Raw genomic sequence first — 16,122 nt, 5'->3', positions numbered from 1 at the left:
TACTGCGACCGTCTTCAGGGTACAATATTTTTTTAATTCGCTTAGTGGGGTGGTGGAGTCCAACTGGGTCCACTCGGCACGGCGGCCACTGATTGGCCTATGTAGCCTTCCCCGGGTGATTATGATTATGGAGAATTTGGTGGAATAAAGATTGGCAGGGGAAACCTAAGTACTCGGAGAGAACCCGCCCCAGCACCACTTTGTCCACCACAAATCCCACTTGACCAGACCCGGGATCGAACCCGGGCCTCCGCGGTGGGAAGCCAGCGACTAACCGCTTGAGCTATGGCGCGGCCTCTAGGGCACAATCTTAGTTAATGTCTATCGGAATTTACCTATACCGAGCTTCACCTCTCAGAAGACCCTAGTTTTTACACTCACCGCTGTGATTTTATCAAATGTCACATTTTTCACGTAACTATCATTTAATTAAATGGAAGAATCAACTAATTTACCGCGCAATATAACATTGTTGTGAGCGTGTTTTTCTTGATGCAATGCCGTGTCGTTAGGGAGAAGTCCACTATATTTTAAAAACATACCATCTCCGACTTTAGGGCACATAGGAAGCTGGTAACAAGCGTGCTGGTTTCGTACCTTGCTTAATGTTTCACCCTGAAGATGGAGGTAATATGTTCCTCTGAAACGTTAGGTTCTCTCCGAATTAGACGTAGTTACAATCCGGAGGAACATACACCTCATTTCACCACTGAAAAACCTCAAATCCAACAAATATTTTGTGTTTATCGGTTAGGTAACAGAAGACTCTGTGATTGCAATGAAGCAATGTTTGTACTAGTGAGTCACCAGAAGCTACAGAGAAACTCTAGGAAAGGAACAGATCTTTAAATTCTTTTAACATAGTAGGCACATGAGAAGGGTTAGTAAACAGAGAACTTGGCGAGTACAAAACTCATATAGAAACACGATGTATGAAACATTCAATTCGTTAGTGAAGGTGTATAGAAAGTATATACCCTCCGTCATGGCACATTATGTATTAAGTCTGTTTAGAGTTTTGACAGATCTAGATGAATTACGATGTATGTCCCAGCTCCAGCTGAAAGGATAGAACTTGATATTCAGTTTCAGTAAGTTCCATTCATTCCTTTTACTTCAAGTGGAGTTTCGAGTTTCACCACGATCTGAACTCCTTGGAGACGCGTGCCTATGTAATTCCAGAATGTTTCTAGAAGCCAAGAGAGAACAATCCAATATTCTTCTTTTAGTTAACCCGGTTATTTTCCAAAGATGTGTTTCTGCGTCAGAGATATGTGTTATTGAATATTTCCTGCAGGTAAGGTAAATTTGTTCCTGTGTTCAAAGAATTAAGCACTACATCATGAAGCCGTATGGGGGAGTGGATGTATAGCTCCATATTTTCTTGACCTCAGCACTCGCTGGAGGCGAGTGGTTAGATCCACGCCCCTGTCGTTTTAACCCTGGGGAAAGAGCCTCCGGTACCCTTTGGATGGGAGGTTTGGCGGACTCCAGAACCGGTCTGGATGATTTGGAGAAGAGAAAAATCTTTACCCTACCGGGACTCGAACTCCAATCCCTCCGTACTCCAGTCGCTATACCGACTGCGCTACCCCGGCTCCTTCCATCAGGTTAACAGAACACAGTATGTTTACAGCCCCTAAGTAAATTCCGTGATAGTTTCTCAAATTAGGCCACTCCCAATTCCTTCCACAACATTTCCAAGTCGTTATTCTGAAACTACCTTGACGCTAGACACTGCTTTATCAGAGCTACTGACAATATTGCTAAAGAAACTGCAAATTAATAGAAGTAGATTAGTACTTAAAGAAACAGTACAGAATTAAAATGTATTGGATCTTCGAGGCAGAAATGGCATTGTGGTCTCGCTTTTTTCTCTGAATTTTTGCAATTTTCTCCTGTTGGTTATTATTCCACCATTACCCTGTTTATCACAGCACCTCGTTTTGTGCGATAAGCCCTGGCCAGGCAGCACGTTATCATAACCTAGGTCTAAGTTACGGTCTTCATATGGCACTTCACTACATCTGAAGTAAAGGAACTAAGTTTTATAACACTCCAACTAAAATTTTAAGGTCTGATATTTTTTTTCTTGGCACTACAGCCCCAGTGGGCCTAGGCCTACCTCCATGAACTTCTCCATTCACTTCAGTTTTTCTAGATCTTACACCTTCGGTAGGACTCCTTGGGCGGGTGATCAGCTCGTCGCAAGGCCTGTGCCTGTACACAAACACAGAAAAACGCACACAAACCTCCATGCCCTGAGTGAGATTCGAAGCCACGATCCTGGCTTTCGACGAAGCGAAGACAGTCCATGCCTTAGACCGCTCGGCTACCATGACCGGCAGGTCTGATATTAGACGTATGAAAATTATTGTCACAGAACTAAAGATCAGCAATATAGGATTTGAGGGTCTCACAGCGATTGTTATGAAGAGTTCTATCTTCTGGGATACAAAGCTATGTAGTCCGTTAAAGTAAACCGACGTTTTCGGATGAACATTTTGCCAAGAATAGTCGCCACCTGCGTTCAAGCTGGTTTCTTCTTTAGCTTAGTCTTCGACCTTGAAACGAGCTATAAACAATCGTCCTATTGTTACGTGTGCATATAGCGGGGTGTGTCGAGCCGTTGCCTGGCAACACGTTGAAGCGTCACAATATCATCAATTCAGTTTCAGACTGTGTGGTGGATATCTGCAAAGCGTATTAGACTTGAAGTGACAGCAGGACTTGTCTGTTCTCGAATTGTGAATGTCAGTACAACTGCTGTGAGTCATCAACATCATCAACATCAACATCAACATCAACTCGATTCAACATAAATAGCGTCCTCGGCTTTATTGCCATTCATAATAATGTATTTGGCAATTTTTGTGCCTCTGGTATCTCCTTTCATCATACCATATATGTTAGTAGGTCTCTATGAACTTTTTGTCTTCTTGTAATCATTCATTCACTCACTCACTCACTCACTCACTCATGGAGCTGAGCCCTTCTTGACAAGCCGCCAATTGTGCAGCTTCCCGAAAACTTCCCAGAATTTTATGCAACCCGAAGGTTTATTACCGTATTCACAAGAGCCCTCCACCAGTCACTACCCTGAGCTAGATATATCCAGTCCATACCATCCCATTCTATCTCTCTAAGATCCATTTTAATATCGTCCACCCACCTACGCCTTGGCCTTCCTAGTTGTCTCTTTCCTTATGACTTTTCCCACCAATAACCTATAGACATTCATTGCCCCCATTCGTGCTATATGCCCTGTAATTCTCTTCCTTCTTGACTTGAACACTCTAATTATTCTTGGTGAAGTGTACAAGTTATGAAGCTCCTCATTGTCTTCTTATAAATCGATTTATTTATATATTTGTTTATTACCGCCTCTCAATCGCCCATCTTTATCCCTTTTATATTCACATAATTCTTCTTGTCGTCTTCGTTGCTCTATGCTTTTTATTCTCATTTCCTTGCAGAATTATATTCCTATTTTCTTACGCATGTTAGCAAAGTTTTAATCAATATGCTCCACACACAAAGTCGTATTAGCTCGCTGGAGTGGAAGTTCATTTTTCGTACTTCTTTGGGGATACGTTTGAGGTACTAATCCAATTTAGGAACTAAAAATATCTGCATATAAGAAGGTATCATCCAGTCATCCTTCAAGCATCACTTTTTTTATCATCTAGAGGTTTGGGATTTTAGATTCGCGTGTATAGACCGAAGGTTCGCAACCGTAACAGACGACTGGTCTAATGCGTGTCAATTCTGACAAAGTCTGAGAAGCTGCTATGGTATATGAGGAAGGGCACAACTCTATATTTCTTGCTCATCGGCTGTGTTCATTCTGGAGGAGTTTCCCGTCAGCAGTAATTCCAAGAAAATTAATTTCCATTGAGCAAGGAATTGGATGGTTGAACAATCATAATGCAGGTGCACTGTGTGAACTTCGCGGGGCACGCTGTAGCGTAGTCGGTTGGAGCACTGTGCTACAGGTTCGATTTCCGATGAGGTCATTGGTCGTCTTCAAATTACCTAATCCTTCCAGCCGCACTATGGACCTGGGGTCGACTCAGCCTCTAACAGAAATCAGTAGCAGGAAGATTCCTGGGGGGGTAAAGGGCTACCGGCGCTCAAGGCTGACAACCCTACCGCCATCTATTAGCCAATTTTCTAGAGAAAATTTGGGAACTTCGATTTCTCACTCCCTTATGGGCCTGTTACACGGACAGTTTTACCTTTTTACATTTCATGCGAACTTCGAGCGAAGTCTTGTCTACTTTTATGGAGATTCCCCATTTTATAAACCATTGCTGCAGAAGTGATGTGTCTTTGCAGTTTCTGCATGACGAATCTGGAGTAGTAATTTTTGGCAAAGAGCGCGATGTAATCATCGAATAAACTGAGTTTAGTGTCTGGTCGCCGATCACAGTGGCCGTGCTGTCTAAGGTATTAGCCACTTTCACTCTCTCGGACACAGGGGCCGTGGATTCGAATCCCACTCAAGCCATGGTTGTCTGTCTACTTTTATTCTGTGTTTGTGTTGTACTATATTAGGTGAGGGTCTTGCGACTGACTGATCCCCAGTCCAAGAACTCCTACCAAATGTCTTAGGATTAAGAAACCGAAGTGAAACAAGGTGCTTCACGGACGCTCTATGCTCCAAAGTGGAACCAATAGGAAAAACAGAGAGACAGATTGTCTGGTCTGCCTGTAATATAATTTGTTTTTACGAGAAACAACGTGAGACCAAGAATATATCTCTAATGGAATTTGTAGAATTCTGTGGTGTGTAAAATACGATGCTGGAATACTAGTAATGTTGTCTGGAATGTCGAGGGAAAACAAATTAAGTATGAGATCTCAACGCCATATTAAATCGAGAAACTGAAATATCGAGACTTAGGCCAATAACTGTTTCTTCATATTCACAGACATCACAAGTTACATGTGTCATACTTCCAGTTTCAGAGCTGTAGAATGGATTCAACAGAAGAGCCTGAAATTCGTTTAAATGTTATTTTAAAATTTAAATTCCTACCTTGCAGATACTACTGCTTTCACATTTAAAAAGAATAGTTACCACGTATTTAATGGCATATGTGAAATAATTGTAGGTTTATCGTGAGAATCATACAAACATCACCTTGCGGCAATAATGCAGAGTTTTGTGTGTAAAAAGCAGATGGCATATGTAGTGACCATTGGTGTTTAAATGGTTAAATAAATATCAGTGCCAACAAAACTTGAAATTTTCGCTGTGGTGATTGTAGTACAGGTAGTTACTGTATATACCCCGTAGTATAGGCTTGTAAGGCCTATCACAGTGGCCGCGCGGTCTAAGACATGAACTGTCTTCACTCTCCTAAATACTGGGTTAGTGGGTTCGAATCCCACTCGAGTAATGAATATCTGTGTGTGTTTTTTCTGTGCTTGTATTGTTCTGTGTGTAGGTAGTGGCCTGTGTCGGGCTGAACACTCGTCCAAGGAGTCATACCGTCTGCATAAAATTTGTTACGAAACTGAAGAAGAGGCCAGGGCCCTGCAAAGGGCCGAGGAGCCATTGATTATTGAAGAAATAGGCTTGTAAGTTGCTATTAACGTTTCGGAGGAACCTATTGCCTTAACCTTCAGGGTTGAATGTATAAAATGACATTGGGGTTTCAGAGAACTCATTTGGAAATTATGAAACCTTTCAACTTCTCTCTTTCTTTCAGATATCGTATAACTCCTGCCGCACCATCAGGTGAGGTCCCCGAAGAAGTGGACAGTGATGACGACGATGCAGACGTTATAACAGGTGTGCGTGACGTCACAAGCACCTCACTGTCCCGTTCCGCGGCGGATCTCCGTATGGGAGTTGCGAGTTTCTGCAAGGCATTTCCGTGGCACTTCGTGATGGACCGCCACCTAGAGATGGTGCAGCTGGGAGCAGGCTTCATGCAACTCTTCGCTCGTGATCTGCGAACCCTCGGCACATCCGTCGCGACGTATTTCGAATTTCGACGACCGAGAGGCATCGCTCTCTGTTTCAATGAGATTGTCAAACGTGCCAATACCCCTTTTGTTCTGTCTATCAGATGGCCGGACTCGACAGCAGAAGAAAGACTTGCTGAGGTAAGTGGGAAGGTCAACTACAATACTGTCCTACAAATAAGAGAAGGCAAGACATTCAAAGAGGGCAGTTCGCAAAGTTTCCTCTAAGCTGGGGTTGCAATTGAGCAAGCCATGGTGTCTCTTGATCAGCAAACTGGTTGCCTCTGAGAGCCCGGAAAAGGGGTGGGGGGCAGTGATTTTCGAAAAACAAGTCCATAACAGATATTAAATTTATAAGCTCTCAAAACTAACAAAATCATATGAGTTTGAATGAATGTATAAGGGGTGGACCGTCTGGGCCCTTGCACCGCGACCACAGTGATCTATTGTACCTCTCCTTCTGATTATTCCCTCAGAAATCCTGCATTTTGAATGAAGCGCAGGATTTTGTACGTGGGGACGTCGAAATAGTCACTTGGTTCCATAAAATATTGACCCAAGTGACGTAATCTTAAATAAGCTAAGGCCTCACATTCACACAGGATGTGTGTGGCTGTTTCATTTTCTTCTAGATACCTCTAACAAGTTGGACTGTCACTTATTCCCAGATTGAAGAGGTGTCCCTTAAGGTGACAGTGTCCTCTAAGTAGTCCTACCACCCATCGTAGGTGGTTCCTGTTTAACTTCAACAGTTCCTTCGCTCTTTTAGTAGAAGGTCCTCGTACGAGTCCCTTTGCTTGCCTGAGTCCAGTCAAGGATCACCAGTATTTCTTGTGCTACATTTTTGTCCAGTCCCTGATTGCCTTTCTGGCAACTCCTATAGAAATGCCACAGGCTGGTTCAGGTCCTATGCACGGATGTTCAGCTCGAATCTTGGCCAATTTGTCAACTGTTTCGTTTCCAGCAATACTCGCATGCACTGGCACCCATATCAGTTGTACCCTGTTATGTTTGGCCAGTTCCATGAGAGTTTGGTGGCAATCCCAGACCAATTTTGAGTTGATCTGGTGTTTGTCAAGCGCTTTAAGTGCAGCTTGGCTGTCAGATAGAATGTAGATGTTCCTGTTTCTGTAGTTCCTATCTAGATTCTCCATAATACATGCCTTAAAGGCATATACTTCTGCCTGGAATACTGTCGTGTACTGCCCAAGGCTGAAACATCATACGAATTTACTTTTAATTTCATTTTTATTAATTCAAGCTCATTTTATATTTTTATAAACTCCTTTATTGACAATCATATACCACAATATTTTAGTTCATTTGCTGTCTTGTGTACAATTAGCGACTTTGTATAAACCAACAAAAGTACCCGGAAGACTGGCTCGTGCACTGGAGTGTGATAGCAGCTGTGCGCGCATCTTGGAGTGAAAATTAGTATGCCGTCTTTGGGATGTGGCGCCGTACACATACTTGGTTAACCAACGTTTCGGAGGAACGTATCGCCTCCATCTTCAGGGTACAAGAAATCCGTGAACGATGACCTAACGTAAGAAGATGTATGTAGAATGTTAACCAATGTTTCGGAGGAACGTATCGCCCCCATCTTCAGGACAGAGATACGTTCCTCCGAAACGGCGTTTAACAAAATATCTACAAGGCACCACATCCAAGAAGACGGCATTCTTCATAGTCACCACCGTGAAAACCTCAAATCTTACACGGAAAATTAGTAGTTCATATGAATTGTATAAACTTAAAACACGCACATGAATTTTGGTCCTAAGTGAAGAGTCGAATTTTCAGGAGTGCCCATTACCACCTTCCTGCCTTGCTTTCTCTTCAGTAAATATACAGTACGTCCGAATGGAGAATTTCTTCGACCTTTAGGCTGAAGATCTTAGCCCGCAAGATCAGAGCCTTTCCAATACTCGATCGGAAAATGTCATAGAACTATTCATAGTGCTACACTGTCACTGCAGAGGACGACATTTGGACTTGGTTTAGCACAACTTGGTGCTTCTGTCGGTAGAATAAATTCTCTGTCCGGACACCCAGTGCACTCAATATAGCAAGAACGGTGTCATGCCCTCGGCTTCACAACACAAGGTCAGGAGTGGAGTGGGGGCAGATACTTTGTAATTTTCACCTATGGCCTCTTCGTAACTTTTGAATTATTTGAAATATTTATCCGCGCGGATAGCCACGACAATTGAGGTGCCTCTGAACATACATACACTACATATACGTACATACGAATTAGGTTAACCGTCACACAACAATTTTTTCTTCCCCTGTGGCGCTACAGCCCCAATATGGGCCTAGGCCTACCTCCATGAACTCCGTTTCACTTCGGTTTACTAGATCTTACACATACGGTAGGACTCCTTGGGCGAGTGATCAGCTCGTCGCAAGGCCTCTACCTGTAGACAAACACAGAAAAACGTACACAAATATCCATGCCCTGAGTGGGATTCGAACCCACGATCCCGGCTTCCGAGCGAGCGAAGACAGTGCACGCCTTAGACCGCTCGGCTACCGTGACAGGCCACACAACAAATATACTAGTTTTTAACGTTTTACAATTCGACTTCTTATTCCTGCTACATGTTTCGGTCGTACAGGACCATCACCAAGCAGTTATACGTGTCGTATTATATACTAACATAAAATTCTTGCCTCAAGTTTGTTAGTATTATATTTAAAGCAGAAGATATTATATAATGTGGCACATTGCACTGGTATGGATTCACATCGGTAGTTCAATAACTGTACGTACTCCTATATATAACTGCTTGATGATGGTCTTGTACGACCGAAACATGTAGCAGGAATAAAAAGTCGAATTATAAAACGTTAAAAACTAGTATATTTGTTGTGTGGCGGTAACCTAATTCCTACATATACGTCTGAAACACACAATAGGATGCAACCAATGAAGATACACATACACAAGACCAAATTTCATGACACTTATCTTGAAGATCCAGCCACAAGAGACTAATATATTTTAATTCTTTTATTACCATTATTTCCACTCGTCAGCAAGACCAATATGACAGCAGTACGTATTGTAGAGGTGGGAATTCCGTTATCGTTCCTTAAAGCAGAAGCTTCAAAATTGTGCGGTAACAAATCTTTGAAATACGAATATACACTTTTATTTTCCCACTGCGGCGGCCCGGGTTCGATCCCGGGTCTGGTCAAGTGGGATTTATGGTGAACAAAGTGGCGGTAGGGCAGGGTTTCTCCGCGTGCTTCGGTTTCCCCTGCCAATCTTCATTCCACCAATTGCTCCACAGTCACCCTCACCTATCATCTGGGGCTGGTACAATAGGCCAGAAGTGGCCGCAGTAGAAGGGACTTAGTCTCACCCCACTAGCATTAAAGAATACACCTTTATTATGACAATCTTTGTGGGGAGAAATGCGTCGATATGGCGACAGTACGATCTCTATTTAGCTACCAGTCCCATAGCTATGTCTAACAGACTGTTGAAGTTCTATCTGCTGGGATACACCGCCACGTAGTCAAGTGAAAGCAGAGATTTCTGCCTGTTTCCTGCTCCTTTCTTGCTTGGCTTACTCTTCAAGCCTGGAGAAGGGGACAATACGTTTCTCTGAGACGTAGGTTGAGTTTCACCGAAATACATGGCGCTATGCCCCAAGAGATATAACTCCTCATAGCCCTTGCTGTGAGAACGTCAAACTGTATACTTTACTCCAAATGGAAACAAGTCATCGATTTATTTGAAATTCGTCTGTGTGCGCCTAGTTGTGTAAATAAGGTAAAAGTAAAGCTGTTCCTCTGCTTATTTAAGCATCATGCCATGAAGGCGTATTGGTGACTGGAAGTAAAATTCCTTGCATGCCAGCTTCATTCCTCGCCAACTTTACTCCCTGAGAAAGACCACCCGTACGAATTGGATGCGAGGCTTGATGGGTCTCATAGTCAGTATTGACCCTATTGAGAAGTGAAAATCTCTCTCCGTAATGGAAACTCGACCTAAATTCCTTGGTCATTCAATCTGTAACCTCGTTACTATACAAGCTGAAGTGTCCCCATTCCCTATTTTATGTTAATTACTACAGACTTGCATTTAAATCATTACACAGTTTTCTTCTTGACAACTTTGTGGTATGGGAATGTTCAGAAATCGTGAACAATTTTTGGAAATTTTGTAAATTTCTCGGGCGAATTTTAACCTGTTTACTTTACTCAGTACTTTAATTCAATATATTATATCTCCTATAATTGATATTCAATATCCACTTCTCTGTTATTACTAATTAGACTTATTTTTTTGTGTGCTCATCACTAACATTGTGTACTTTCCTCTATAGAATCCTTTCGATTACAGCCTCCATTCCAGAAGTTACTTATTGGCACATTCACAAATAAAAGCTACAAAAGTATTCATATTCATTTTGTCATGCCTGTCTGGCTGCATGTATAGCCGAAAAATTGCTGAACGCTTTGCCATGAAATGTTATTTTGGAGAGATCTAAAAGAATGTAGCAACACATTCCAGCTTTGGTTAAAATCGAACCAGAGTAAAATGGTTTACATGCTTTTCTGCATGCATGCCGAGAGATCATATTTATTATCTCATATATTATGACACAGAAATATATTCATAAAAACATTGTAGAGACAAATAGAAAACAAATTCTTTATCCATTGCAGCTTTCCCGAATGTCTAAAATTGTTAGAGATATTGAAACATAAAAGAAGAGACAGCATCATAATTGTTGTCATATGCTTGCACTTCCTAATATGTTGCAAGTTAAAGCAGCCATTTTTGTGTAAAAGCCATAACGAATTCTTTGTATTCTCATATTCATGTCATTCGGCTTTCATCATAAAATTGTTTTTAGTAGACAAAGAATCCAAATAGACCAATATTTTCTTTTTCCTATTTATATTGTTTTCCGCTTACTCTCTAAATATTATTCCCTTTTATTATTATCATTATTATTATTATTATTATTATTATATCTATCACAACGATTTATCCATTTAGTACGTCAACTGCACATAATTACACCTCATAATTCAAATGTTTTCTCTTCATCAATTTCAATTATGGAGGTTGAGTTCCCCACTTTCATGTGTCCCAGATTTAGTCAAAATCTAACTACACAACTCCCAAACACACACAATATAAATACCATATTACCACCCGAATATAATGTACTTTATACTCTACGCACAATATACTAAGTTGTGTAAACTGTACATAACCCCATCAAATATCAGCCTTGCCATAACAATCTAAAAACACTACACATAATACAAAATTAAAATACAACCACAACAGCATAACATAATACCGACACATCACTAATATATCTAGAGCATCTTCCGAAAATAGAACTAGCAGAATACTCACACCATCGACATACATGCTGAAGAAATGTGCTCAACACCAAGCATTACATAACCAACTCTACCTTGAGCCAGCTAATAATCCTATTTTGATAAAATATCTATTGTTACATTATATTTGAAGCTAGTTCTCATCTTCCCTCATACATTTCTTAATTTAAGAACTTTTATAGTAATTAGACATTTGACTTTATCTTGCAAATTTGGCATAACCCATGTTATTGGAATTAAATCCAATTTCCAAAGAAAATTAATATACCGCATTTTTATTCAATCTCGCTTCGGCAATAATCTATTGCATTTTACTATTATCAGTAATGATGGAATTAAGTAATGTTTTAACAAATAAATACTAGTTGGCTGGTATTTGTAGCATACAACCTAGACTGTGTTGTGTACTTGGTTGACTGCTGCAAATAAGCAACCAGAAATTATAATAAATAATCTTGTAGCTTTTATAAGAAACATAATTTTCCTGCCTTAAATTATGTACATGATGACAGTGCGAAATGTTCAGCTTAGCTGTTTCCAAAACTTTAAGAACATTGGGGAAATATAACAATGAAAGTCATTAATATAATTTATAGATATCCCACCGCGGCGGCCAGGATTCGAGCCCAGGTCGAGTCATGTGGGATTTTTGGTGGTCAAAGTGGCACTGGCGAAGGTTTATCCGAGCGCATCGCTTTCCCCTGCTAATACTCATTCCACTGACTGCTTCACACTCATTCAGGGCTGGTACAATAGGCCAGTTAGTGGCCTACCTGCGAAGTGGACTCAGTCTGACACCACCCCAAGAAACTACTTTATAATTAATTATTCTCAAGGTGCTTAAAAATTTTATAAGGAACATTAGCCTAAATCACTTAGAAATTTCAACAGGAAATTGTGAGCAACACACATCTGTAAAAATATATAACCTCAGTAACTTGAAAATATTTGGTAATATTTTTTAATTCGTTTAGTAGGGGGGGGGGGCGAGTCCAACTGGGTCCACTCGGCACAGCGGCCACTGATTGTTGTATTGTAGCCTGCGCCGGATGATTATGATGATGGAGAATTTTGTGGAATGAAGATTGACAAGGGAAACCGAAGTACTCGGAGAAAACCTGCCCCAGCCCTACTTTGTCCACCACAAATCCCACTTGACCAGACCCGGGATCGAACCCGGGTCGCCGCGGTGGGAAGCAAGCGACTAACCGCTTGAGCTATGGTGCGGCCTTTGGTAATAATTGATCTCACCTTTATCTTAATAATCTCAAACGCACGAATGAGTGGAGCCTTCAATATGATGAATTCCTATATTTAGATACAATTCCAGCCGAAATTATATTCATTCATTCTTATATTTATTGAATCAGAAATTCACTGTGTGTTTGCCACCCAAAAGTAAATTTTTATTTTTTAGGGATTTAGAACGCGATACTGAGTGAAGTACCTCTCTTATTGTTGCATATTGGTCCATTCTAGAATTACTATTAACAACAGTGTTTTTAAAAGTTTTATAGGTGATGTGGACATTCGAATGTGCCTCTTGTGAAATGTGCGTCCCCTAAAATTAGGAATATGGCAACAGTACAAAATTTCAGCGTATATTAAAAGTGTCACTTGTATATAATACATAATTTATTTTATTCTACATTATGTATATCCTGTTGCCTTATTAATTATTATGACAAATATATAAAAATATAATAATGGAATTTATACATAGAATTTAATACTTACTTCTGCAATTGTAGTTTTTTTAAATTCGCTTAATGGGGGGTGGAGTCCAACTGGGTCCACCCGGCACGGCGGCCACTGATTGGTCTATTGTAGTCTGCCCCGGGTGATTATGATAATAGAGAATTAGGTGGAATAAAGATTAACAGGGGAAACCGAAGTACTGGGAGAAAATCTGCCCCAGTGCCAATTTGTCCACCACAAATCCCACTTTACCAGACCCGGGCTCAAACCAGGGCCGCTGCAGTGGGAAGCCAGCGACTAACGGCTTGAGCTATGGCGCGGGCTTCAATTGTAATTACATAATCAATTGANGCCCTATTTTGTCCACCACAAATCCCACTTGACCAGACCCGGGATCGAACCCGGGTCGCCGCGGTGGGAAGCAAGCGACTAACCGCTTGAGCTATGGTGCGGCCTTTGGTAATAATTGATCTCACCTTTATCTTAATAATCTCAAACGCACGAATGAGTGGAGCCTTCAATATGATGAATTCCTATATTTAGATACAATTCCAGCCGAAATTATATTCATTCATTCTTATATTTATTGAATCAGAAATTCACTGTGTGTTTGCCACCCAAAAGTAAATTTTTATTTTTTAGGGATTTAGAACGCGATACTGAGTGAAGTACCTCTCTTATTGTTGCATATTGGTCCATTCTAGAATTACTATTAACAACAGTGTTTTTAAAAGTTTTATAGGTGATGTGGACATTCGAATGTGCCTCTTGTGAAATGTGCGTCCCCTAAAATTAGGAATATGGCAACAGTACAAAATTTCAGCGTATATTAAAAGTGTCACTTGTATATAATACATAATTTATTTTATTCTACATTATGTATATCCTGTTGCCTTATTAATTATTATGACAAATATATAAAAATATAATAATGGAATTTATACATAGAATTTAATACTTACTTCTGCAATTGTAGTTTTTTTAAATTCGCTTAATGGGGGGTGGAGTCCAACTGGGTCCACCCGGCACGGCGGCCACTGATTGGTCTATTGTAGTCTGCCCCGGGTGATTATGATAATAGAGAATTAGGTGGAATAAAGATTAACAGGGGAAACCGAAGTACTGGGAGAAAATCTGCCCCAGTGCCAATTTGTCCACCACAAATCCCACTTTACCAGACCCGGGCTCAAACCAGGGCCGCTGCAGTGGGAAGCCAGCGACTAACGGCTTGAGCTATGGCGCGGGCTTCAATTGTAATTACATAATCAATTGAGCCAGTTTGCATATCATTGTGAGCCATTAGTGTGTAATTCCTGCCAACACTGTGATATTTCTTAAGGGTCATTAGTTGCTGTCAGAATCTCTTGTTTTTGAGGCAGAAGGATAAAATAATGAATTACGAAACGAAAATTAAATATAAAGTAACTTTAAAATAAAATAATCACTGGCATGTAAAATACGTTCTCCTCAAATTAACTTCATTTATTTTCTTACCGAAATATATCAGATTTTCTTATTAATTTCCTTCCAGATACTTGTGAAAAGTAGAAGGAAATTTAGGTCACTCTTCTCCGTACAGTGGTTAGTGCAGGACACGACCTGCATGCAGGAAATAGGAACTGGACAGGAATACTGAACAGGAGGAAGCAGGACAACGATGATGATGGATCAGGAAGAAGAATGCCTCCTCGTGAAACTCGGAGAGGGGAATTATCTTCGGAATGCGGGAGGAAGATTTTTGAAAGTTGTCACAGGGTGAAACGCAGAAAGGGAATTTAGTGTCGGGAAATATATGGATTCGTAAACAAAAAATGCTCGGTTACAATATGTAAAGCATGAATACAACGGTAGCTTGATAACTCAGAACACTGCTGAACAAATGTTGTATTGATAGAATATAGGTAAAAATGATATTTTCGAAAGACCACAAATTTTGTACCATTTTCAATACATGAAATGCTGAAAGCCGGGACATTCAGGAAATTTTATTGTGACAAATATCAAATTTCACACTTGAGAAACTTTACAACATTTCTTCAAACGAATAGCCAGAAATTCTTAACTACATTTTATCTACCATTCACGCGCACGTGATTATTGGATGGTGGATTTCGTATCCTGCCTTTTCATATCTCACATCTTCTTAAGGTTCAGAGGTTATACAAAAAATGTAAAACTATCCTGTAACAGGCCGCGGAAGCCCGTAGGATTGTGAGACATCGAAGTTCACACATTTTCTAGAGAGTCGTCTCACAGATGGAGGTAAGGTTGTCAGCCTTACGTGCCAAGCTATCCCTGTAACGGCCCATGGAGGCCCACAGGATTTTGAGACGTAACACGAGTAACTTGTTACGACGATAATGTCTCTAGATTGTCACTAGAATTCATAAGATTCGAATCTTTACTATTTTAAGATTTTCTCTCTTTTTCCTTACATATCCACGCAAATAACTGGACGATACCGATAACTTAAAGTAAGCCACGATCACTTCTAACAAAACCAGACATAATTTAACATCCATTATCTGCATATAATTTTCTCATGTGATTTCATGAAAACAAGCGCAGTTGAAGAGTGTTTTAAAAAATTGCACTCATGTAGAATACAAAGTTCTCACAGCGGTGGTTATGAAGAGTATTCTTCGACTCTGAAGATGGAGGCGATATGTTCCTCCGAAATGTCGGTTGACTTTCAACGGAATACACGGCGTTATATACCAGAAGATAGTACTCCTCAAGTTGTAGTCGGTTGTTCATTTAATTCAGTGACTTGGCTGTACATAAAATGCTAAAATTTAATTAATTTATTCTTTGTTATTGTGACATGTAGAACCGTTGCTAGGCAACAACCGCGAAACAAATAACTAGATAATAGCCGTTACTAGACAACGATCCGTAAACTGCAAGAGAATATCGACGTTTTCTGTACGGCCCGTGCAGGGTTGTCATAAGCAAGTCAGTCGAGTTGAGTTCAGTTGGTTAGAGAATGACTGAGTTAGTTACTGGGTTATTTAGAGGACTGCTGAGGCTCAGTCGTTGTGAGCCGTGGCTGTGAGAAGCTGTTAACTG

The 16,122-nt window shown here is 40.6% G+C and overlaps 1 protein-coding gene across 1 annotated transcript in view; it reads left to right on the top strand.

Annotated features, from left to right (window-relative positions):
- LOC111863428 (head-specific guanylate cyclase) overlaps positions 1 to 16,122 on the top strand; it is a 366,348-nt gene that overhangs the window by 242,380 nt on the left and 107,846 nt on the right. Inside the window, exon 5 of the mRNA XM_023849758.2 lies at positions 5,718 to 6,117. Within this exon, the coding sequence (XP_023705526.1) occupies positions 5,718 to 6,117 (400 nt within the window). The remainder of the gene's footprint in view (positions 1 to 5,717; positions 6,118 to 16,122) is intronic.

The sequence above is a fragment of the Cryptotermes secundus genome, unplaced genomic scaffold (assembly GCF_002891405.2).
Source record: "Cryptotermes secundus unplaced genomic scaffold, Csec_1.0 scaffold964, whole genome shotgun sequence".
Taxonomy (NCBI): Eukaryota; Metazoa; Arthropoda; class Insecta; order Blattodea; family Kalotermitidae; genus Cryptotermes; species Cryptotermes secundus.
The sequence above is the reverse complement of the archived record's forward strand: the minus strand, read 5'-3'. Positions and strand labels throughout refer to the sequence as shown.